The sequence below is a fragment of the Neopelma chrysocephalum genome, unplaced genomic scaffold (assembly GCF_003984885.1).
Source record: "Neopelma chrysocephalum unplaced genomic scaffold, ASM398488v2 Primary Assembly neopelma1_96926, whole genome shotgun sequence".
NCBI lineage: Eukaryota > Metazoa > Chordata > Aves > Passeriformes > Pipridae > Neopelma > Neopelma chrysocephalum.
The window spans coordinates 1,250,542-1,275,941 of record NW_020925569.1 but is presented as its reverse complement, the minus strand read 5'-3'; the positions used below and the strand labels follow the sequence as shown (position 1 = coordinate 1,275,941).

The following is a 25,400-nucleotide window of genomic DNA, read 5'->3' as shown; positions in this document are numbered from 1 at the left end:
CTGCTTTCAGTGCAAGCAGCTCAAATTGCTGAGCGAATTCTAGAAGTTTTGACTGCTGTGCAGCAAAACGTATGCTTCTGTCACATTTTCAAAACAGATTTTGTTTTGGCCATCAGCAAAATACCAGATTCTAAACTAAGCAAGTCCCATTACAAAGCAGGCAGCAGCTATTCAAATTGCAGTTTTAGGTCTTGGGGGACGTTGTTGCTTGCATTTAATTACTTTCCTATTTTACTTCCCTTCCAAGACAAGATTTCACAAGAAGCTTGGCATTTACCAGGCTTGTTTCTGAAGGATCTGTAGAATTTCTTGCCATTTTACAGGACAAACAGAGGCTATTTTTGTTCCCTCTTACTTACTCTTTATGCTTATATAGTACATTTCATCTGAGGTGGCCAATAAAGACTACAATATAAGATGAGTAGTCTGGATAGTACATAATTCAGTATTTCTGAACAGCTATACTGCCTTCTTTTTAGTCAGTATGTTGTATATGCTCCTTTAATCTTAGAGGAGAGTCACCTATTTAGTGTTATCTGGATTTACAAGATTCACTGTATTGTATTCTGAGGTTGTTATGTACACCCAAACTACAGCTGTTCAATAGCTGAAAAAACACAGCACATCTGCCTGTATTTTTCACTTAAGGCTTAATAACCTACTAAGGAGCAGTAGCTGACAACCAATTTGAGTTGTAGTTGTCCCACATTGGTGATGGAATGTTAAAGCAAAGTTGGTTAATATGTTTAGATAACAATTGTTAGAGGCCAGAATCCATATCACCGCTTTAAATGTACAGAATGGTGTAGAAGGTTATAGGGAGGTTGGAGTCATACAAAGGAAAGGAATGAATAATTCTGCTTTAAGTAGTGCATCAAGAAAGTGATGTTTTGCTGTTAGAATCCGTTTTAGCTGGCAGGCTTCTAAAGCTTATTCCATGCTTGTTGTACCCCTTCCCAAGGGAACTTGTCTCTGCACATACTAGATAGATGCCTCAGTATCTGTGGCCATTTATGCCACCTGCAGCTTGTTTTTATCAGTCAGAATAAAAAATGATGAATTCTTCTCTTTAATGTACTGTATATTACAGTGAGAACCCAGAAGTGGAGATCACTTATGAAGTAGCCCTCAGGTTAAGAGCTACATGTGTTACCTGAGTGTTCTCTGAAGAAATGTTATGATGATTGACCATTTAAGATCCACTTTTGACTTATTCTGCATTTCTACAGGGAAGGCAGGCAGAGCTGGAGATGCAGTTAAAACATGGAAAAGAGGATCCTGAAGAGGTGCAGTACAAACAATTTACAGCCTGGCTGTGGTAAGGAAGTGCCTGTCTGGTCCTGATCTCTTGTAATGGCAAATGAGAGGACAGAGGAGGGCAAGATTTCAAAGTCTTTAATTTTGCACATTTTGAAGACTGTATGAGCACTAATAAAAAAAAAAACAACAAGCAACCACCAGGTATGGTGACCCTGGTGGGGGAGGGGAGTGGAAAGAAAGACTACTGGGTAACTGGAAGTATTCCCATATGCACAGGTTCACAGGTACCTTCCCCTCTACAGAACGTGAAAACTTTATAAGTTTATTTCCAGTGAGCAACTGGAAAGAATGGAAAAAATTGTTTGTTTTGTAGCGTGTTAAAGCAGGATTATGCAATGATAAAAATTTCCTTGTCTCACTGAAGATGCCTTCATACAAGAAGGGTAAACCTTAGTATGATACGTGTTGTGGTGGACTGACACACCTCAGTTCATACGGTAAATTGGCATATTGAACTTGAGGACGTTGTTTAGAGGGAAGCACAATGATGCACATCCTGATCCATATCCTCAACTACTTCTGTTTCAGTCAGGTCAAAAGTGTCTCAGTTTGTCAGGATTTAGCCATGTGCGTGCATGGCCTGGAGAAGGTAGGAAGTGGGAGGCTTCACAGGGAGAAAGAACTACATATCCATGGACAGTATAAGTCTCTGTTTCTGTGCTTGTTCATCAGTGTATTGGGAACAAAGTATGTACAAATAAAACTGAAGTGCTCTTTGTTTCAGTCAAAAAGGTGTTACTAAGTCCCACTCAACAGGAATACAAAATTTGTGTCTATTTTATGGCAACTAATTCTGGGTTAGAGGCGTTCATCATAAGATCCAGAATGATATGGTATTGTAGAAAAGATTCTCTATGTATTAGTGGCCTGATCCCTTTCTTGATAGGGTATAAGAATGCCTGTAGCAATGCTGCTTTTGTAGATTCTCCTGTAGGTTCTCTTTTGTAGATTCTCCTAAAACAATTTCAGCTCTGTATTTCTTAAATAGTATTAATGTAAGTTATGTCAAAAATTAAGAGGATTCCTTTTAACAGGAAAGAAATCAAAGCAGTAAGTGAACTGGGAGCTGAGTATTAGATTTTGTTTTCCTTTCCAGTTCCCACTTCAGAGAACTTCAGAGCTCTAACTTCAGTAGCCATTAAGCAGTTCTGTTGTCCACTGGGTTTAACCTAGTTGTGGACAACTTGATATAAACTTTAGTGTTAATGCTTTTTTGTGTAAGTACTGTGCAATTCTGCATTGGTATTTATCAAGTTGTAAATACTTCTAGTATGGGTAGGTTTGACACTGTGCGAAAGCAGTGTGATTAGGAAGGAGAGTCTGGGTAGGTTTCTTTGAAAGCCTGAGTATACATCAGTCTTATAACATACAGCCCTGTTGTAAGAGATATGCATCTTCAGTCTTCTAATCACATGTTATGAAACTGTGATTGAAGAGTTGTCTTTTTCTATATGACATTTGTGGCCATGATAGTATTGAATGTTGTAGTATAGAGGATCTCTCTCCTCACCCACACCTGCCAATATAGGAGATTTATTGCCTCTCTGCTTCTATCTTGATATGAGTGCTAAACAGCTGCAAACAAGTAGCCTATTATAAATCAACTACAGTAATGTGTAAGAAATTGTAACTACTCCTATAGCTTTCATTTAATAGGTTCAGGTTACTATATACCTAATAGCATAACTGCCCATAGAGGTTTCCAAAACTGTGTTGAATAAATTGTAATGGTTGACCATTGTAAAACATTCAGATTTTATTATGCTAAGACACAGCACAGTGATCTGGAAACTTATGTGTTTGATATGCTCCAGAAGCAGATTTATGGCTATTGCATGAACCAGCATTTTACAAAAAGTGGTCCTAAGTCAAATAAGAGCCCTTTATAAACACTGGGAGTGCACATGAGCATGAAGAAATGTTGGATGGTACATAACTATTTTTACAGATTAAATGCTTGTAAGTTTTTTGCATGAAATATTCTGATAGATAGCCTAGATTGTTAACCTAGAATGGATACATGTAAGGTATAAGTGGAAATTAGCTAAATTCATACTATAGTATAGTGAACGTGATGTAAATTCTTTCTGTTCTGTTGCAGGGTCAGAGATATGTTGACCAATGTCATCAAAGGTGCTTCCAAGTAAGAACTGCTAAATTATTGTGGATTATTTTTTTCCTATATTTTCAATAAAGAGTAAGACACTGCTTTTTTCCTCCTGGATCTTGTTAAGATGATGATTTTTAACTTCATGAAATTTAAAGCATCCAGCTTTCATGAGTTTGTAGATTTAGAAGTTTCTCTCTGTTTGAGGTACATCATGAAATGTAGCCTTTTAGGAGTTGATGATAAAAACGAACAAAGGTTCCATACATAAATTAGGAGATTATTTAAGGCGAGAGATCCTGAGAGACTTGAAAATACTAAAGTACCTAGCTGAAATTATCTGTAGGTATCTCTTACCTTAAAGGAAGTAGTATCAGTGTTCCAAACAACAACATTCCACCAAGACTCATGTGTCTTATTTTAAAAATTAGAAATCCAGAAAATATTGTTTTGTGATAATGAGATTTTTGGATCTGGAACACATGTCCAAAATTGCCGTATAGGTGTATTTTTACAGCAGCAGTTGAAGTTTTTAGAAATAGAAGACTGATGAAAAGATGTACTGGTCTGTGAGTGGTTGTGCTGGTTTAAAAGTTAACCAGCAGGGGAAATGAACTCAACTCAAAAGAGAGATTATAAGTCAGAATAACAATTTATTAAAATAATACAATAAGTACAATTATACAGACAGATAATTGGTTTTAACCCGCAAAACCCAAATGTATAACCCAGCACCCTGGGGCATGAACAAAAGTGGTGTTCCTTGGCCCCCCCTCGAGTCCAAAGAAAAGGGAGAGGGAAAAAACCTGCTGGTGGGAGAGCTGCTGCAGTCTGGTCAGAAAGTGGTGATTGCAGTCCAGTTGAGGGTGATGGTCTCAGTCTGGTTGAGAGCGGTGGTCTGCAGTCTTCCTCTGGATCCCACGAGTGGTAAAAAGGTTCTGAAACTCCCATTTTATATATTCTCCAGTTCAGGCGGGAGTGCTCAGTCCCTCCCTCAGAGAGGGGAATTCCATAAAAGGGTATCAGAGCAGGGAATTCCATAAAAGGGTATGAGGACAGGAACATCTTCCCACCTCACAGGCCTCTACTGACAACAGTTTCTGGGAAATGGCATGAAAGGCTATGGAATACACAGTTTTGGGTTACACCCATCCAGTGATGAATTGGTCCCAGCCGTTCTAACCAGGACAGTGGTCTAGTACATTGTATTGTTCAGCTGCTTTTGTCAAATAAGACAGGATTATATTGCAGTATGTTTTGCTGAGAATGACTGGGATATCAACCTATATCTTGTTATGAAATTGAACACAGTTATATTCTCTCTTGTTGATGGCGGATTTTCTTTCTTGAACTCCTTAAAAGTTTGCACTGTTGTAGAAGATAGTACTCTTTGAAACCTATCATTTACTATGATGTTAATGTTTTTGTAGCATAGGGAAATAAATCAAAACATTTTTTTCTTTAAAGCTGATATTTCAAGCTCTCTGCTAAATCTCCTGATGCTGTTGCAATGAAGTGGCACCTGCCTCTCTAGCATTCTCCATTAGAAGAGATCTTTGGTGTGCCCTCTGTAGAGATGGTACTAGCTAAGACAACTGGTGCGTTTCTGTGAGTGCTACTTGCTCTGCAGGGTAGCAGTCCTCATTATAGTGGAAGGAAGCTGCCGGTTTTTTACAACTTTGTGTGTGCTTGGCTTTATATAAAAGACAGACAAGAAAAAAAAAAAAGACTGAAACACTTCTCTTCCCCCATTCTTCTCGAATTCCTGAAGACTAAATGCAATAGATTTTTGCTGAGCTAGAAGACAGCGCAATAAAGTTTCTAGGTTCAAAGGCCTTCCCTCCTGGACCACCCGTAGCATAACTTTTCTGCTCTGAGATATGTGTTTCTACTAGCATCTCTATTATATTTCTTAACTGTTTGCCTCTTTCTCTCCAGAGACAGTCCAGTGGTAAAAGGAAATTCTATTTTTGCCTTAACTAGTCTTGCAGTTGCTGTAGCTAAATATGAAAGCAGCCTTTCCTCAGACACTGAAGGGATGCCTGAGGTGAGTCAATCTGTGAGAGAGTCCCTATCTTACTGGGACATAATGAAGTAATATGACCAGGTGTTTGGGGGGCTGGAAAGTGGATGTGAAGTACTTCACCTTTTCAAGTTCAAATTTCACCCTACTCAGTGAATGCCATCTGGTAGCTGCTGTGTATCTATACAAAAGCAGACCAGAGTGTGAATGTGTCTTATCACAAGACGCATAATGACTAACTCATTTATTTGTTGGTTTTGACAAATGAGATAGAGGTCATTCTGTGGACACTGAAAACCGAGCCAACCTCTTTTCTCATAATTTTTGGTTTCACTGAATGATACTTAATCAAAAGTAGTGTCTGGAAAGTCAGCATTGACAAGTATATCATGCTACTTATAGTACACAGAAATGACAAAATAGCCTAATTCACAAAGGATTACAGCTGGAACATCAGCAGCTGAGCTTCTGTTTATGTAGAACTTGATTTAAGAAAAGAAGAATGATGAATATTTGCACTTGATTTTTGCAGACTGAACAGGATTTTATTCCCATGAAACACTGGATTTCTATGGTCACAGAGACCCTCTTGAGTATTGTGAATAGTCGCTACCAGCCTAAAGGTCAAGTCTTCCCATGGTTCTACCAGGTACATACTGTGGTATTAGAGACAAGGCAGTATATCTGTATTTCATACCTGGAGTTCTTATCATGAAGTTTCCTGCTTCTCTTTGAGCTGTAGTAGTTGTAATGCAGGAAAATCAAAACTTTTCTTGCTCTTGTTCTTTTTCTTTCAATGCTTTTATTTGTGGTTGCCTTAAATTTTTGTCTTTATTATCAAAATGGTAAAAACTACATTTAATGAATGAAGGAAATTTTAAAACCAAAAAAACCCCTTATATATAACCTAGGATTTTCGGCGTGTTTATGCAAAGCAAAACCTTCTAACGTGAACAGTCTCTCCTTAGACTCCGCTGTCAAATTCCTGAGGGATTCTCACACCATTTCTCAGGACTCTGAAATGCATACTTTCTGAAAATCTAATAGTTATGGAGCAGGTGATTCTTATTTTACAATATCTTTTGAACCCCTTAGGGCCAGTAGAAGTTGTATCATATGTGCTTGCAGTGTAATAACCAGCCTGAAAGTCTCATGCCATTTAAGTGTTCAACAGTTCTTAAGTAGGACCTAGAGATGGACTGAAAGCTCAGAATAGACCTTAAAGAATAGGTATTGCTAACTCTTTACTATCTGTGGTCAAATGACCAGGTTGGAGATTCTTTGTGTCATAGGTGCAGAGGAGAACTTGGGTTCTACAAGGCCAAGTGACAGCCTGCTAGTGTATCATGATGATTTTTAACCAGAACTTCAGTAATTGCATTCATGAACTACGTTCAGTCCGGTAGTGAGATTTTAGCATCAAAAGGTGAAAATTACTGATGGAACTGAGTTAGCTCTGGCATGTGACCCTCTGTCATCACTGAAAGGGGACAGAGATCACCAAATAAATGACTGCTAGATTGTTGGGCATAAGAAGATTCAGCACTTGGTTAGCATAAGCAGTTCTTGACAAATTGTTCTGTGATTCATGCCTTTGAAAATTATGCTGTTTAAACTTTTGAGATGGAAAAATGTGATGATGTTTCATTTCTAAAATCCATCCTTTTAAAAAAATAAATGTACATTAGGCTATCACTTACAATCAGTCCATTACTTTATAAGTAGAGGCAGTTGTGTGGACTTTACCTTTCAAAATGGAAAGAAAAGGGATCTTTCTTTTAGAAAGCATCTCTACTGGCTATCACAGAATAACAGGATGGATAAGGTTGGAAAGGACCACAATGGGTCATCTGGTCCAAACTCCCTGCTCAAGCAGTGTTACCCTAGAACATGTGGCACAGGATTACATCCAGATGGTTCTTGAATATCTCCAGTGAGGAGACTCCACAACCTCTGTGGCCAATCTGTTCAGTGCAAAGTCACCCACACAGTAAAGAAGTTCTTTGTCATGTTCAGGTGGAACTTCCTGTGCATCAGTTTCTGCGTGTGGCCTCTTGTCCTGTTGCTTGGTACCACCGAGAAGATCCTGGATTCACCCTCCTGAAACGCTCCCTTCAGATACTGATAGACACTGATGAGGTCCCCTCTCAGTCAGCTCTTCTGAAGTCTGAACAGGCCCAGCTCCCTCAGCCTTTCCTCATAACAGTCCTCTAATCATCTTTGTCACCCTCTGCTGGATCTGCTTCAGGAGCTCCATGTCTCTCTTATTCTGAAGAGCCAAGAACTGGACACAGCACTCCAGATGTGACCTCACTCAGGGCTGAGTAGAGGGGCAGGATCACCTCCCTCGACCTGCTGGCAGTGCTTTTCCCAGTGCATCCCAGGATTGCACTGACCTTATTGGCCACAAGGGCACTGCTGGCTCATGAACAGCTTGTTATCCACCAGGACCCCCAGGTTCTTCTCCACAGAGCTGCTCCCCAGCAGGTCAGCCCCCAGCCTGGAACTGGTGCTTGGGTTATTCTGTCCCAGGTTCAGGACTCTGCATTTGCCTTTGTTGAATTTCAGACAGGTCTCTGCCCATCCTTCCAGCCTGTCGAGGTCCTTCTGAAGGGCTGCACAGCCCTCTGGGGTATCAACCACTCCTCCCAGCTTTGTGTCATCAGTGAACTTGCTGAGAGGCATCTGCCCCTTCATCCAAGTCACTGATGGAGAAGTTAAACAATACTGGGACCAGTATTGACCCTTGGAGGACACCACTAGTGATAGGCCTCCATTTAGACCCTGTGCCACTGATTACAGTCCTCTGAGATCTGCCATTCAGCCAATTCCCAATCCACCTCACTGTCCACTCATCCATTCCGCACTTCCTGAGTTTGCCTATGAGGATGTTGTGAGAGACAGTGTTGAAGGCCTTGCTAAAGTCAAGGTAGACAGTATCCACTGCTCTTCCTCATGTATCCAGGTAATTGTCCAATCATAGAAGGCAACCACAGTGGTCAAGCATGGTTTCCCTGTAGTGAATCCATGCTGACTGCTCCTGATCACCTTCTTGTCATCCATGTAAATAGGGAGGGCCTCCAGAATGAGGCTCCCCATCACCATTCCAGGGATTGAGGTGAGGCAGGCTGACTGGCTGTTAGTTCCCTGGGTCATCCTTCTTGCCTTTTTTGAAGACCAAGGCGACATTTGCTTTCTTCCAGTCCTCAGGAAACTCTCCTGATCACCATGACCTTTCAAAGAAGACCATAAGCAGCCCAGCTGTGGTGTCCATTAGCTCTCTCAGCACTCATGGATGCATCCTGTCAGGGCCCATGGACTTGTGGATGTCATGATTGCCTAGGTGTTTTCTAACCCAATCCTCCTTGACCAAGGGAAATTGGTCTTCCTTCCAGCATTCCTTTACCTTAGTCTCCTGGGTCAGAGATTCCTGAGGACTGGTCTTGTCAGTGAAGACTGATGCAAAGAAGGCATTCAGTAATTGTGCCATATCTGCATCCTGTGTTACCAGGGTCCGTACTCCATTTAGCAACAGGCCCACATTACCCTTAGTTTTCCTCTTATTAGTGACAGATTTGTTGTCCTTGACATCCTCAGCCAGATTTATATCCAGATGGGCCTTGGCATTCCTTTTCTCATTTCTAGTTATTCTGACAACCTCTCTATATTCATTCCAAGTGACTTGACCCTGCTTCCTGCATGCACGTAGGTCCCTTCCCCCCTTTGTGTGAATTCTTGCATTGGGATGCATCGCTCTTGAGGAGTTCCAAGGTCTTGTGATATTTTCTCATTCTAGGTGTGATGCATTTATGGTAATACTTTTTCCAACTTGCTACATTCTAGGTGTGTTATATTTAAATAACACATAATGGCTGTTTTTGTTTGCTCTTCTGATCATTTTGCTGGATATTTTTACAAGGTGAGTGAAAACTAATGTAGACCAATGCATTTAGCTGTTAAATTCTAGTTGCATACTGTCTTATCATTTGATTAGTTTCATACTTAACAATCTTATTTATACTTAGAAATTATATTCTGAATTTCCCTAGTTTTATGCTGCTTATAAAGTAAACCAAATGGAAAAGTTACAATAGGCAGTTTCATGAAATACTATTTATTGCAAGATTGAATACATTTGTGCTGCTTTTTTGCTCTATAGGTATTTATTTTAAGTTCCTGAGGTGCTGAGTGTTACTACCTGGAAAGGAATTTTATTTCCTTCCCTCTTGAAGGAAGGGGAGAAAAAATTCTTTTTTGTGTTTTTTTTCTAGAAATCCTATTCAGGTGAAAATACTGCTAGTATTATAGCTCGTTCGTGCGCAGCCACAGCTTTGTCTCTCCTGGTGCCAGTTTTTATCATATCATGCAAGGAGAAGGTTGAGGAGATCTTGAATATGTTGACTGACAGGTTACCTGGGAAACCAAATGCTGATGAGTCTCAAGCTGTTCAAATCCACATGGGTCTTGGTTTGGGGATGTTTATCTCACGTTTGTATGATGAAAAAGTCAGGTAAGGATTACAGTGTGTAATGAAGTTGTGCAAACAACTTCTTTTTTTCTGAATGTGGCCTGAAGTTCTGAGGAATTAAAGTATTTATAAGTCATAGGCAAATGATTCTTAAGAGGCTTTGCAATATTTCTTTAAAAATGCTTGTTATTATCAGTCCTCACCCCTTTCCCCACCCCTTGCCAGAGCTGAGTATTTTGTCATTCTTTCAGGATGAATGATTGATTTTCATAATATCCTAAGGTAAATGTTCAAAACAATCACTTAGAAGAGCCACACATATGCTTTTAAATGGGACTAGCTGCCCTAGAAGTTTTAATTGTAAAATAATTCATAGTTCTCATTGGTTTTTTTCTGAGTAGTGCTCTGGACACTGGATAGTATCCACTTATATTATGTGAATTACACATATGAGGGTGGAGCTACAACAGAAGTAGCGTAATGGACTGTCTTTAAAACGTGCTGCTACAGCTATGTAGGCAGCAAAGAGATGTTTTGCATCTCTCCTTTTCAGAAGAGTTGGCCTCAGTTGAAAATTTCTGATGATTCCAGAGAAATAAGGAAAGTGAGTTTGGCTTTATACTCCTCCAGTTTCTTGATTTCTGGGGATACTGTCTTCCTATATACGCATGGTAAATGTTTAATTGGTGCACAAGCACAGGTATCGAACAGATTTGACTGGCAGTTGTTAATTTAATTGGTGAAGCTCATGTTTCCAAGGCATCTGCTTTTAAAATACTGTGCAGCATTGCTCAGTTATACTCTTCATGCTTTAGTGTCTAGATGCCTTGCTGCCACTGACTCAGCTGCATAGTTTGGGAATGGACTATCTCTGGATGATTAATCAGTGGTGACAGCTGAGCTACACACAAGCATTAAAAAGCTCTTAAAGAGAATAAAGTTAGATCAGCATGGTATTTTGGAGTATGTGGATCTTTATTTTGAGGGATTGGGTTGGTTTGGTGAAGGATGTTGAGGTGAATGCATTTATCTAACCATTTCTTATGGACTGTTTTTACTCTTCCACTGTCCTGTATATTTTGAAAGCTTAATCTCGAACATTCTTTAAAGCATTGACTTGCAACAACAGCAAAACTCGTAGGGATGTCGCTATAGATAATATCAGGTCATAGTTTCCATTAAGAATGTTTGTTCATTAATAAAACTGTGTACATATTTTAGAAGAAGGGTGTCCCTATGACATCTTTGGAGTGAGATGTAAATGCGTCATTTTCTTATCAATAGGTTAGGCAATGAGATGGAGGGAGATTTACAGAACTAATAGCTTAAAATGTCATGAATTTTCAGCTTATAAATAGTTACAGGTCTAGCTGAGATCATGTTTTATCAGAATCTTCCTCTCATTGTCAGGCATTGGATTTTTTTGTTATTGTTGTTGTTTCTCCTTTGGTTTGGTTTTGTAGTGATATACCTGGTCAACAGATGAACTTGGTTCTGATGAAGTCCCTGGATATGCTGGAGGACTGCTGCTTTGACACCAATCTGGAGTACAAGTGAGTTTCCTTTATTATTTATGAAACCTTATTTTGAACTCCACCTTTTTAACTCATGCTTTTATTCCTTAATTCTACACAGAAGAGTATAAGGATAGGATAAGGAGGCAGCCTGTTTTCAATACTTCTACAGAATCACCAGCTCATACAATCTGGAAAGGACCTTTGGAAGTCCACTTGACTCAGTCATGGACTTGGGCTACATTGCCCAAAGCTTTACAGTCAGGGTGTGAAACCCCCAAGGTTGGAGAACATGTCTCTGGACCCTGGCTCTGCTTTTGGACTGCCCCTATCTCCATGTGAACATTTGATGTTTTAGCTTGTGCCCACTGCCTTTTTGCCTCCCACCATATAAGAGCCCAGATACATATCCTCAATTCTTTCCTGTCATTGCTTGAGATAACTGCTGGGTGCCCCTCAAGCCATCCCCTCTCACAGCTGAACCAGCTGTGGTCCCTCAACCTCTGCTCACAAGGCAGGAGCTCCAGCCTAGCTGCCTCTGTAGCCTCCCATGAACTTCTTCCAGTTTTGTTGGTGTCTTTCCTGCATTCAGAACAGTATTCTATGTGTGTTAGTGAGCACAGAGCAGAGGAGAGGGGTCATCCTTCCCTCAGCTCTTATGACTATGTACTGCCTGTGTGCTGTTGGCCCTCATCACTGGGTGCATGTCTGGCCCCGACTCAGCTTGCTGCCCACCAGTGCCCAAGGCTGTCCCCAAGAGCTGACACGCAGCCACTCTGGTCCCTGTCTGTTTCTATGAGCAGGACTCTGAGTTGGTGCTTGTTGAATGTCAGAATGTTCTGCTGATGTATTCCTCTGTGTACCATCTCTTCTAAGTGAGTGTGTCCATAAATAAATATATATATATATATAAGAAACACTTTATGTATGAACATACATGTCTATGTGCATGTATCGACACACACACGGTTTTTTCCATACAGTCCCTAGTGAGACGTGAAAAGAAGTAATGACTACCACTGCTAATCCCTGCCAACCCAAAAGTAAAAACCTTGGGCATGTATAGAGAACCATACAGTCTTGCTCACAGACAGTGGGAAGATGCCAGCAATTCTAGGGGTAGGGTTGCTCATCTTATCTGCACATGTTCATTAATGAAAGATTTTTTGAAAGTCCTTCCTTGGTGCTCTTGGGTGGTTGCCAAGGTGTTCAATGACGTCTAGCTGCTTTTATGCTGGAGTCTGTCAGTGGAATGTGCATGTGTGTACAATACAGTGTAAGCTCCAGGAGCAGCTGCCTCATTTAGCAGATTTATCTGGGAGAGCCAGGCCATTAATTTAACAGCTGTGGATGGCATGTTGAATACTGAATAAAACAAATATATTTGATTAAACCAACTGAGGCTATGCCTCAGATGTCCCAAGGAGAGCAGTGGTCCACCAACAGGGCAAGAAATTATTGAAAGGCATTGCACGATTACTAGGATTGACAAACCTGGAATAATAGAACAATAAAACACATCTGTCAGTTGTCGTTAGACAGCTAACATAACATGGTCATATGTTTCTTCCACAGTAGTCATTTCCCTTTCAAATCAGGGAAGAACTGCAGTATCTTGAGCGCCTCAGTGTGGGTGCATAAGGTTTTCTTTGATTTTGAGCATTACTTCCCTGTTCACAGGAATAATTCCCATTTGCCTTTACTCTCCCTTCTCCAGGGGACTTTCTGAAAAGCTATGAGGTGTCACAACTGTGCACCACTGGGCTGTGAACCTATATAGCTTAGTGAGGATTTGTGTTGTCTGTTGAGTGGCACAGAGTGAGACACACAGTGCACAGAGGCTGTACCAGCTATGCCCCTTCGTTATACCTATTGCTGCTAGTTTGTGTGGCCTGTTAGCTGGAGATCAAGGCCTCACGGAAAAGCCAAGCCAGACTCCTCTGCTGGTGAGAGGTGCCAGAAGAATATGAAACAATGGCAAGCAGGAGAGGGAAGATTGAAGGGTGGGATAGTGTTTTATGCTTATGGTTTTTAAAGGTTAAAAGTAAGTTGGTGTCTAGTATGAGCATTCTCTGTAAGCAAACAAGTAATGTAAAGCTGTAAACATTGAGGACTTGTCCAAATTTTGCATTTCTGCACTTGTAAACTGCTTTTCCAAAGGAAGGTCTTTTCCAGCCTTTTCATCCAGTGTGACACGGGCATGGCCAGCTGTGAAACATGAGCATTACGCTGATCTTCTCACCAGTGTTTCACCCCTTCTAAACTGGTGATTCTCTTTTTCCCTAAAAACAGGCTGTCTGTTTTGAGCTTAGGTTTGTCAAGAAGCGCGAGTGTGGGAGTCAGTGCTGGCCAGGCTCAGATTGCCCCCAGCGGGAGGCAGGGCTCCCAGCACCCTGGTGCTCTGGCAGTATAACACTCAGAATGTGCTGATAAATCTGAGGTATCACATGGATAAAATGCACTTAAATACTCATTTTAGGTAGTTCACAAACAAGGTGGCCGAGTGAAAGTAATTGTTAGTTTAAAAAAGGGGAGCAGAGTGGGTGAAGTTTTAGTCTTGCTTTAGTCCCCACTTACGTTTTGAGTCTCTATTAATAGAGTCAATAATATAAAATGATGTAGCTCTAATGAGAAATTCCATCTTCTGTGTAGTTTTGTCAACAAGCAGTAGTGTAAACTTGGGCACAGAACTCTTGCGTATAAGCCACATCCTTATTTTTGTTGGCTGTTCATGAATTCAGATACACAAGTTGCTTAAAAAGGATTATTTGATTTTCTTTGCTGGAAAAAGATACCACTGCCAAGACACCACTCCAGGTCTTCTAGCCATGCTCAGTCATCTTCATCCACAGTTGCTGTAAAACATTAGCTTATAAATATGACTGAAGTTATTCTCAGAAGTTTCTTTTTCACCTAGCTGAGTAAAAGGAGTAACTCTTTCCATTTTTAAGTTGGATAGGAGAAGCTTAGAAGAATGCCTAAGATCCTAGCCACATTCATTTGACTGCTCACTGCCCACTACATGCATTGTCAGGGAGATGTGCGAGGGGGAAAAAAGTTGTCTTCAGATAAGAGTTGTTTCTTTGGGCTACTGTGGATGCGTGCCAGTGAGAGATCACTGTCAGAGGAGTCTGGTATGCTTTAGTATCTCATGATGGCAGCCAGAACTATTTGGGAGTGTTCTGACAAAACTGATGACTTGGAACTTGCTATGTGTGCACAGGTGCAGAATTTAATGAGTTCTCTGTTCCAGAATGGAATTTCTGATCAAATCTGATAAAGAGGCAGGGACTATGAAGCTGTTTGTGCCAGATGCCCTGTTAAACTATATGCTTTGAAACTGTGTTCTTGTTGCAATTTTAAGTATCCACAGCATCAGTTAGTTGTGCTAGTTATGCCTGCCCTGATGAAGCTGATCCACTGTTGCATATGCATATGAAACAACCTCTTGTAGGAGTCTGACAGCACCAGATTCTAATACAGCTAGTGAATCTGCAATTAGTATGTTTAACAGGGATATCAGACTTTATCGATCAGGATAAATCACGCTTAAAATTTTGGATCCATACTTCCTTCATAGTAGCTGATGTAGTTGTTGTTGGGGTTATTGGTTCTTCAGAGGCAGAAGGAATAATGGGGCTGTATGTGTAGGATTTGTTATTTAAATATACATTTTCTTCTTATGCTCTTCTTTTATCCTGTGTTTCCCAAAAAGCATGTGTGAAATAAAAACCATTTGTAAAATTGACTATGGTAAGTAATTATACACAGGGCTAGTTATCAAGCAAGGCCAAGAGGTCTTCTTACCTAGCAACCTATGTTGGGCTTTAAAGAAAGTTCAGAGCAGCCAAAACGTACTTACTTGTTTTTTTCTTTTGTTTTCTCTTAAAGCACTGGATGTATTTTAGGAGTAGGACTTGTTCTTTCGTTCATGAGCCACAGTAGCCAAACAGAATCGCGAGCGCATGTTTCCGCTTCATTGCGAAAACTCTGCAAATACCTGGACAGCAGTGGGGACCAAAACAGATGGGTCCAGGAGGTATGAACTCTTTTAACACAAATTTTAAATCATCCTTTTACTTTGTTGCCTCCCTTTAATAACTATAGTCTTTTTACTGAAGCTTTTTCTGTCTGTAGTACTGAAATGCTTGATTTCTATTTTTTCTTTCACAATATGTGGGTTTATATCTGCTGAAAAAACAATAACAATAATAATAAAATAACCTGCAATTCTACACAAACATTAAGAATCTGCCTGAAAAGATAACAGACATAATCCTTTGAAGGGCTTAATTAATTTCCTAACCCTAAATTAAATTGTTGAAAGTTGTGTCCTGAATAACTGTGGATATGGGTCCACATTGTACATATGGATAGGTACAATTGTTTACTGCTCATCTGATCTACTAGAAAGCAGACAGCATGTTACTCTCAGAAAGAACCTTAGTGCTAATACTTCCTCCTTCAATATGCCTTCTGTATCCTTCTTTGAAAGCTGCTGTCACTAGCTAATGTGAATCTTGTACCTGTGCATGCTGCTATGGCCCTATTTGCTGTTGTCTTTTTAAGTGTGTTTTAAAAATTTAAAACTGAGTTCTCCTAAGTTTCAGCATGCATTTCAGGTTTTTTTTTCCCCAGGATATGTCCTGTAAGTCTTGATACAGTCTGTGCACTTAGCCTATAACATTGTTGAGGTAAAACTTGATAATGAAAGCTGGTGAAATTGAAGAGTTTGCAACAGTCAGGACAAGAGGCGTTTTGCACCCAAAAAGCAACCTTCTCTGTACATGATGTATGTAAGCCCTCAGCAGCTGAACAGCTGAGTTGCATAATCCTCTGTTTTTCCTAAGGGAGTTAATAGAGATTGATAGTATTATTCTCTTCCTGCTCTTAGTATTGTTCTGAAAGCCCTTTATTAAAGGTCTTCTTTGATGGAGTTTAATTTTTTTGGCAGTACGTCTGTGTTGGGGATTAACCATTTGCAGTTTATGTTTCATGCATTAAAATGGCTTACAGCTGTGAAATAATATATCTATCCCCAGAGATCTTCAAGTGCATTACTGAGTTTAAACTGATTTCAGTACAGCAACTTCTGAGATTAAAGGTAGCAGCTGTTTAACATCATGAGATAGTTTGGGATGAGAAGCAAAACCTACCCTTTCCAATTAAAACCTCTGTAAGGAATTGTACAGAAAATTACATGAGTAAAGTTTGGCCAGCACCCTAGGATGAATGTTTCTATATTTATGAGATGCACAAGAGGCTCTTTCAGAGCTATAGATGGCTGGGATATAATCCTGTACTTGAGAGGTAATTTTGGCCTGCTGTAGCAAGAGGTGCAATCTGAGCATTACTGCTCCAAGTCAAATTGTTGTCAATCCTGCACAGTAGGTGGGTGCTCTCTACTTTCCCTATAGTCATGTGTTCTTCTTCTGCTTAACTTTGGTACAGAGCAGGTTAAGCAGTTGGCACACTTGCCTTGTTACCTTGTTGAGAGTTCAGTGTTTGTTTCCTTATTCTTCATAACTAAGGCGGAAAAAAAGAAAAGCAGCGTTGCTGGCGCATCCTTCTACAAGGACAGGAGGCTAGTGTTGTGGGCTGTGTGTGAGAGACAGTTCTACTATGGGCTCATTTTCTGGCCTGGTGGACCTGATTGTAGCCCTTATGGGGTCACAGCATGCTGAGTGTGCTTCCATAAATAATGATCAGCTACTTGTGTTGAGGAGAATACTTACATTTGTGTGGGAAGTCAGAAGTTTGACCTCTGTAAAATCAGAAGTACTTCCAAGCTTTAGTTGTATTTGTTTAACATTAACATTAATGAAGAATCTTTCAGAGAGGGAATAAACATTGGAAAGTATAAATTGACAAAGTTATGTCTTCTTATCATGCTGACAGGTTATTTATTGTGAATGGTGCTACAGTGAATTTGATTAGACATTAGTTAATAGAATTAAATCTTTTTCAGGTGCTTGCATATTCAGTGGCCTGTTCCTGTGTCTCTGCTTTCAGCGTTGGAATCATAGAAGCAGCTGAGGCTGAGGAGGCCATGAGCAAGCTACGGACTTTAGCAGAAAATAACCAGCAGGTGCTTGGGTTTTGCTTCAGTTCTGTTTTTCTCTTATCTATTTAATATTGGATTCTGCTTTACCCAGACTGTAATTCAAGAAAATTACATTGATCTACTTTCATCCTTAACTAGTGTTGAGTGTGCTGTGCATATGATGCGATTACCAAGGCTACCACTTGATTCACTGATGTGTTGCCTACAGGTGTATAGCAATTACCAGATGGTGAAATAGAGGCAGGTTTTATGTGTTTGATTTCATTTAAAAGGGAAGTTGGTACTTTTGAGTTCTTCATGTCTTTAGTCCCTGCATCCTGCCAATTTTTGTCTCTTTTATAGCATGTTTCTTAAAAATCTTTTTCTTGGTAGAAAAATACATCAACTGTGCTCTTCTGAATTTTTGCTTTCCCTTAGCCTCCAGACAGTACATCATAACCTTAGCCACAGCTTTCTCCAGATGTATGTTTCATCCTTAGTGTCCTAGGGTACCCCCAAAAAATGCAAAAAAATAATCTCCATATTTTAGTGCAGGTTCTCTTCTGTTAAATGTTTGCCAGGAAAAAAAGGAGCCAGGAAGAGGCAAACATTGTGAATCAAAGCCTGGTATTACACTAATCAGCTGTTCAGAATGTTCATCTGAAAAATAGGAAGTCAGAACAACCTACCTGGCTACAGCTTTGTATCGCCATATCAGAAAGTTTGCTCTAAAGTAAAGGCTCTGTATGCCAAAGATCAATATTTAATCTCAGAAAACCTCATGACGATTGACATGAGAAAACACTTGAAATAAGCAAGCAATCCAGTATTTTGGACAATGACATTGCTTCTAATTATTGGGAAATAATAAGTATTTAGGTAAGGTTTCCATAATAAGTGTTAAAAAGAATCCTTTGGAAGATCTGTTTTTTAATGTGTCGTTTTCATCTTACAGACCTACAGTTTTGCTTTAGCTTTAGGTGCAGTAGTACATGGATTGTCTTCTTGTGGTCATGGGAAAGCTGAAGACCTGAGTAACAGATTAATACCAGCCTGGATAAAAATTGTGCTTGCTGAGGTAAAGGTGTTTGAATTAATATGCTGGGTTTGTACTTGTTGCTTTGAGTTGGGTTTTGTTTGTTTGTGGGGGGCAGTGTGTCATTTAAAATTAACAGTAGAGACATAATTTTCCTTTCTTCTGCAGGAGTGATGCTAGGAAAAGTTACTGCTATCTAAACATACTGTTTAATTGATATTTGGAAGCAAAAATACATCTTTGGGCTGTTTGCTAAGGGAAAAAAAAGACTGTTTCTCTTCTGCTCAGATGGTTTATGAGAAATGCTTATCTCAATGAGATCTTAATTTGGACATTTTTACTAATTTGGAACAATGTCCAAGGATAAAATCTAAATTATTAAATGAAAATATTTTGTGAAATTAGGTGATGCTTGTCAAAATTAGACTAAAAGAATGGTGATTATATTGCCTTAGTTGCTACAATAATTTTAATTTATCTTGTTAGAAAAGTCAGGTGTTTGAAATCAAACTCCAAACTTACACGTTAAGATCTCAGCTGAAGGTAAGTATCAATAAAGAAACTGTTTTAGAGTTGAATTGCACTGGTGTATTTTGTGGAATACAGACTGTGCTGGGAAAAAAAGTGATTTGTCAATCCATGATGATTTCAGATTTGGGTGAGTGAGAGGGAAGCTCCGTATAAAGCCTTCACTCATCAAGAGAGGGATGAATATTATCTACCATGCTGGAGTCTGACCTGAAAAGGCTGTTAGGATGAGAGGTGTACAATAGTCATGGTTTTTAAGTTGGAAGAAACAAGTATTTTGTCCTACAGTAGTGTTGTGTGATAACAATGACTCACTAGACCTGAATTATTCTTCCAGGGTTCTCCAACAATGGAGCGTCTGGCTGCCGTCAGTGGGCTGGTTGCACTGGTGGGCTCTGAAGGAGGCATGATACAGGTGAGAACATGCAAGCAAATGGTACCTTAATCTCATGGAGAAGTTTGGCTTGAAGAGAGATGGAATGCATCTTCTCTATTTTTATAGGAGTGATTATGTACCAGGGCATCACGTTTTTGCAATAATTCGTATTGGGTATGAACCAAGCAATATTAAATTGCAGTGCGTAAAACTGGGTCTGTTTCATGTTCCAATGTGGAACATATGGCCCATGTGCAGTGCCACTGGGGAAAACTTTCCAGCCATGTAAGCTTTCTCCTTTTCTCTTCCACTCCCCCACAAAAAGGCACGTGTGCAAATGTAATCTGTCTTTTCAGGACGTGTTCTCTGTTTTGTTGCTTCTTTTTCTTTTTTCTTATAAAAACTCTTTTTTTCTTTGGCAGCTGAAATCTGAGAGCGTGCAGTCCTCACAGTTTCAAAGTAAGCTGAATGAAGTCATCAGAGCCCTTTCACAGGTAAGAAGGTGGTCTCTCTTTCCTGCTTTGGATAATCCACTAGTGTACTTTGACATTTTGAACAAACAAGTCAAATTTGTTTGAAGAAACTACATAATGTCTGTGTCCAGCTTGAATGAGGCAGTGTAGGGAAATTTGTTCAACTTGTGGTTTCTTGTCTCAACAGATAATCAGTTTCTCAGGACAAGTTGGCCTTCAGACAAATGCAGCAAGACTTCTGGGACACCTTCACATGTCCTGTTTGTCTTCTACCCAGAACAGGACATCCGGTAAGATGTTTTATTATTGCTCCTTCAAGAACATGCAGAAATAGCACATTCCTAAAAAGACATCAAGGGACACGTTATAGGCTCGACATGGCAGCCCTATTTAGTAACATGACAGCCTTTGAACTGGAGATCTCATGGTCCTATGTGCCAGCTCTAAAGGTTGGAGTGTGAAGCAGGAATCTGTGTGCTCAGTAGAATCTCCTGCATCTGCTTCTACCTGCAGAATGAAAGTAAGGTTCTAAGTTGTTCTCATCAAACTTGTTATCGTGGTTTGAAGCCCCAAAATCCAATTCCTGATTCCTAGCCCCCATCCCACATCTCAACCCAGTGTGAGATGGGTTTTCCAGACACCACACGAGACTCCAAATGGGGGGAAGGGAATATATTACAGTGACTGTACACATAAATAAATATTATAATACATCACACACACAATCTCAACTATCTCTACCATGACAATATGTATTTACAATGGATCAAATCTCTTCTCCCTTCCAAATAAAAGTCCAGGAGGGAAGAAGAAAAAAGACCCCTTCCAGTCTCTGAGCAGCAGTCCACTAGGGCAGCAGGCTCTCTGTGTCTTTCATGAAGCAGCAGTTGTTGGATCTTTGCCAATACACACAGGGAGGCCTCCAAGCCTCTCTCGGCCCCCCAACGCAAACGAAGGGTCTTTCCCCAGACAAAGGTTGCTCCACCACAGTCATATCGACGAAGTGCAGAAGCCTTTGTGACGGTCTGGTATCTTCAGGGGATTCAAGCCCCATTGCAGAGCTTCTGTGCTCTGCCTCAAGATGGCTGCTAGCTTCTCTGAAGCTGCAGCAAGGGAGGGCCCAAGGTCCTCTCTCACACATTTCGTCCTGGCTCTCTCAGGACCACTGCATTTAGGACTTCCAATTAATAGGAGTCCACCCTCCTCCATTTTTGGAGGGATCTCAAAGAAAATTTGGGGGAGTTCTGCAGTTCTTACCCCAACTTTCTCTCTGTAAAACTTAGTTCTCTCTGCTGCTTTCTCTCTCTCTCTCTCTCGGCTCGCAGAAGTTTTTCTGTCTGCTTTGCTGCATGTTTGTTTTGCTGCTTCTCTTATCTCTTGGCTCTGTGCCGCCGCTTTTTCTCTGGTCAGTGATGTTCTGCCGCTTCTCCTGCCGCTGCCCACTCACAGTGGAGAAAACTCCTTCAGCTTTCCAACTACAGGTACTTAGCCCAGTTTAACACTGTTCCAAGTCCCTGCAGCCCCAGCTAAGGGGCTGGGGGGGGGGCCGGAGCCCCAAGGGGCTCCTGCCCCTGCTCCTCGTGGCCTCAGAACATGGCCACCTCTTCTCCAACAACTCTAACTCCTTTCTTTTCTGGTCTACTTCTGGTATGTTTATATTTTGCAGGAGCGCTGATTGGGTCAAACCCCAAGAGTCACCACCCCCTGGGGGTTTACTGCTTTCTTAGCTCCAGGAGGGAAAACCTGTTTCAAACCACTACAGTTGTATATTGCTTCTGTATTTTTTTTAATAGGATAAACTGTAAAGAAGTTTTACACAGTATATGGCACATGTGTTTGACACCTACATTATCCACTCTGTGCCTTGAAAATGGATTAATCTATTCTTTGTTTTAACACTACCCACTGTATGAAAAAGTCCATACTTCCAAACTAGTCCATAATAAGAGCAAGCTGACTTTTTGGAAATGTTTTCTAGAAGATATCTTCTCTGGTTAGCTGAAGTAAACAAACTAGTGTTATGTGCCCTAGTCAATATATCATTACCTTCTGGTCGTGTTTCAATATCCATTGGTAAAATACAGGTAGGATTATGTCATTGATGAAATTATAGGCAGAAACTAATGAAGTTGAAGCTGTTCACTTTGATGTGAACTAAGTAGGGAACCAATAACAGAAAATGTAGATAAACTTCCTCATCTCAGAAAAAAAAATTGTCTGAATTTTGGCACGCATCCCTGAGGTTAGATAGGTATAGAATGTCACTGTTGTATTAAACTTACTAAAATTTTGAAACTCTCCCTTTCAAAGCTCAACTTGCAGTGCCCAATATTTTTTTAAGGAAGTTCTTATCCCCGACTTTTTAGTTGGTCAAAGAATTCTTTTTTTCAGACCTGCCACTTCTCACCACCAGAAATGTTTAGCTTGCCTTAGAAGTGGAAAGGCAAATGCATCTATCAGTCTTGTGCTCCAAATACAGTCACCGACAGAATTTGTTAGCTCAAACATTGCTCAATTTGGTCTTTAAAAGTACATGGGAGCAGAAGGTTATAATTTTTTGCTGATGATGTTTTAGAATATAAACAGTGCCTTTGTCTTCACAGTTCCTCCAGATTTTAGCTACTTACCTGTAAACAGCTTTATCAGGGCAGCCATTGACTTTGCCATTGAAAGTGGAAAGAAAGGTAAGAAAAGATTAAACTATAGTATTCCTTTGGGAAATTTGTTATGACTCTTAAAGGTGACCCTGATGACCTGCTTTTATTTGCTAAGAGAACTTTTCTAAATACTAATTTGTACGTTACTGATGTGAGATATTTTAACACAAAAATGAGTAACACTCGAAAAGATAAGGTAGAATTGTGTAGCTAGGTCTTTAGTTTTCTCCATGTAATTTTTGACTTCTTTTCTGGGGGTGAGATGATGTATCTTCCCTGTGGGAATGAAAGTCAAATCACTTTAAGCATTAGCTTGTGTCCTCGGGAATACTCCATCATCAGACCAACTTTATGCTGCTCCTTACTTTGGTAATCCTAGGTTAAGATTCTCTGTAGAAGTAGTATTCTAACAGATTACTACTATGTGTGATAAATGCAAAGGAGCCTGAAGAAAGTATGGTCTTATATGAGGAAGGCTGATAAAGGTAGATGTCTCGGAGAAAAGTCTTAAGGGAGATAAAGCAGGGAGAATTACTCCTTTGTGGAGCTAAGTGAACTCACTGCTGTTCTAAGAAGCAAGTTTTGCTTCAAATGGATGTTAAAAATTGCCCGTGCTTTGCCTCCAGGAGAACTGTATTAACTTGCTGTGTGGAAGTAACACAGTATTTAGCAAAGGTTAGCACTTACCTGACAATTTTTGTGGCCTGCACCAACAGGATGAGGAACGAGAGCAGTGTCAGAAAACTTTGCTGTTCTCCCAATAGCAAATGCAAAAATACTATCTTACTAGATGAGGAATATCTGTAATTAACTCATAAATTGACTCAAGAACAAGTAACCAGAAAGTTTCTGTTTACCAGTAACAAAAAACCATTTTAGACAGATTAATTTTAAAAATACAGCAGTTGATTATAAACAAGACATAGGTAATTCTCAGATGCAAAAGGAAGTAACAGTGATTTCATAATGCTTTTCAGTTCTTCATTACAGCTTGAACTTCAATGTAGTGTTCACAGTTTTTTGCTGAGCTGTTCAGCCAAATGTCTGTGTATAAAATTCAGGCTCTGATTGAATGTTCTGTTCTAGGTCCTGAAGCTGTCCCAGCTGAGCTGGTGAAAGCAGCACTGGCACCTATTGCATTAGTTGGAGAAAGCCATCAGTATCCACCTGTAAACTGGGCATCAGTTCTATCTCCTTTGATGAGGCTAAACTTTGGTAAGATTAATAGTTTTCTATTAAGTCTTTTGTATTTGTCACAAGACTTTTTTACTAATGCAGCATTCACAAACTTTAGAGTCCACTTAGGGACTTGAAGTTAGTGCAGTTATTAAGTGTTTACTATGCTTTCAAGACCAACTTTTTAATGTTTTCAAGCATGTATTTGTGATCACCATGTGGACACTGTTTTAATTCAAGAAAAAACTAAAGAAGATCAAAATTGAGAAGTTTAGAGCAGTATTGGAAGTTCCCTAAAGCACTAGTGAAAGTAGCCTGCATATTTCATTTAAATTATTTACTGTAAGAAGAACCCATCATGAAACAACATGAAATTGTATCCTATTTTCAGTACCTGCTAAATGCTTGGTCCAGTGTCCATGTCAGAGGCTGCAGGCTGCTTTTTCACATATTTGAACTGCTTGGTAGTTCATCTAGCTATCACTAGTTTGAAATATACTTTCTACTAAATTCCACTGGCTGACAGCAATACTTATAAATAGCTGAAACTTGTTAAATGTATGAGGGATTTTTTTTCATTCCTGTTTTACGCTTAGGAGTCTTACTTTTGTAAATGAGGGAATTTCCATAGGAAACAGTACATTTGTTTTCTTTTTAGACTTCAGACAGCATCATAGTCTACATTTTTATGCATACGTTTTCTTCAGTGTCTCTCTCTAGTGTTGTAGAAGTTGCACATCCTTCTATAGATTAGAAATGCATTCAGAAATAGGTCTTTCTATGTGCTGATGAGCATGTTCATTTTGTACTAGAAAGTATAATGCAGAACAATTGTATTATGACCTAACAGTCCACCTAGAAATGTGATACTCTTAGACACTTTTCTCTGCAACAGCTATATCATGAATATGTTTGCGAAAATTAGACTACATGCTCAATTCTGTCGGATGCTGTATGTTACTCATGTCTGAGAATTCATGACTGGTTTTGTGAACCTGAAGTGTTTCACAGATTCTACTGTGAAGATTTGTTCATCTATAAACAGCTGTTGCTGAGCAGAAACCATATTACATGATTGTAGTAGTATGTTTTTCTTATTCAGTAGTGCTCTGAAGTGAACAGTCTTAGGCAAATCATGCATCTTATGTGTCATAAGATATATAATCTGTGTCTTAAACAGTTAAGATAGAATTATTCAGTTGTTATCTTGTTAAAATTTCACCCTTTCCAGGCTCTGCAAATTATTTCGTTTCTTTTATAAGATATTTTATTTAGAAGAGCCTGACACTGCACTCTTAAATTTTTGCTTTGTTCATGCACTAATGTTAGTGAACTTTATAAAAGTCATACTGTGTTCATTGTCTCTTTCATTACTTAAAGAACATTTGCAAAGCACCTATTTAAGCTTTATGCTGATGTTTAACAGTAATGGATCTTCTGTCTAGTGGGTCAAATGCTAGTATAATACTTAAATTGTTTGTCCTTATGTTGCTGTAGCAGTCATGAACTATATTGAACCCATGCCATTGCTCAAAGTATCTCTTCATCATCTTTATGACCAGTTACTCTATTAAGAAAAAGACTGTACCGGTCATTAAGAGGACTTTAAAGAGAAAAAAATAAGGATTCCATAACCATCCTAACATCTATGCAAATTAAGGTCTTCCCACATGCTAACC

General features: G+C 39.7%; 1 protein-coding gene across 1 annotated transcript in view; it reads left to right on the top strand.

Annotated features, from left to right (window-relative positions):
- The window catches only part of FOCAD (focadhesin), a 99,575-nt gene that overhangs the window by 63,877 nt on the left and 10,298 nt on the right, over positions 1-25,400 (top strand). The window contains exons 23-36 of the mRNA XM_027670742.1: positions 1,230-1,318; positions 3,422-3,463; positions 5,366-5,474; positions 5,983-6,099; positions 9,722-9,960; positions 11,382-11,471; positions 15,324-15,471; positions 17,401-17,520; positions 18,431-18,553; positions 19,377-19,454; positions 19,838-19,909; positions 20,076-20,178; positions 22,492-22,572; positions 23,632-23,760. Coding sequence (XP_027526543.1) covers positions 1,230-1,318; positions 3,422-3,463; positions 5,366-5,474; positions 5,983-6,099; positions 9,722-9,960; positions 11,382-11,471; positions 15,324-15,471; positions 17,401-17,520; positions 18,431-18,553; positions 19,377-19,454; positions 19,838-19,909; positions 20,076-20,178; positions 22,492-22,572; positions 23,632-23,760 — 1,540 coding nt within the window. The remainder of the gene's footprint in view (positions 1-1,229; positions 1,319-3,421; positions 3,464-5,365; positions 5,475-5,982; positions 6,100-9,721; positions 9,961-11,381; positions 11,472-15,323; positions 15,472-17,400; positions 17,521-18,430; positions 18,554-19,376; positions 19,455-19,837; positions 19,910-20,075; positions 20,179-22,491; positions 22,573-23,631; positions 23,761-25,400) is intronic.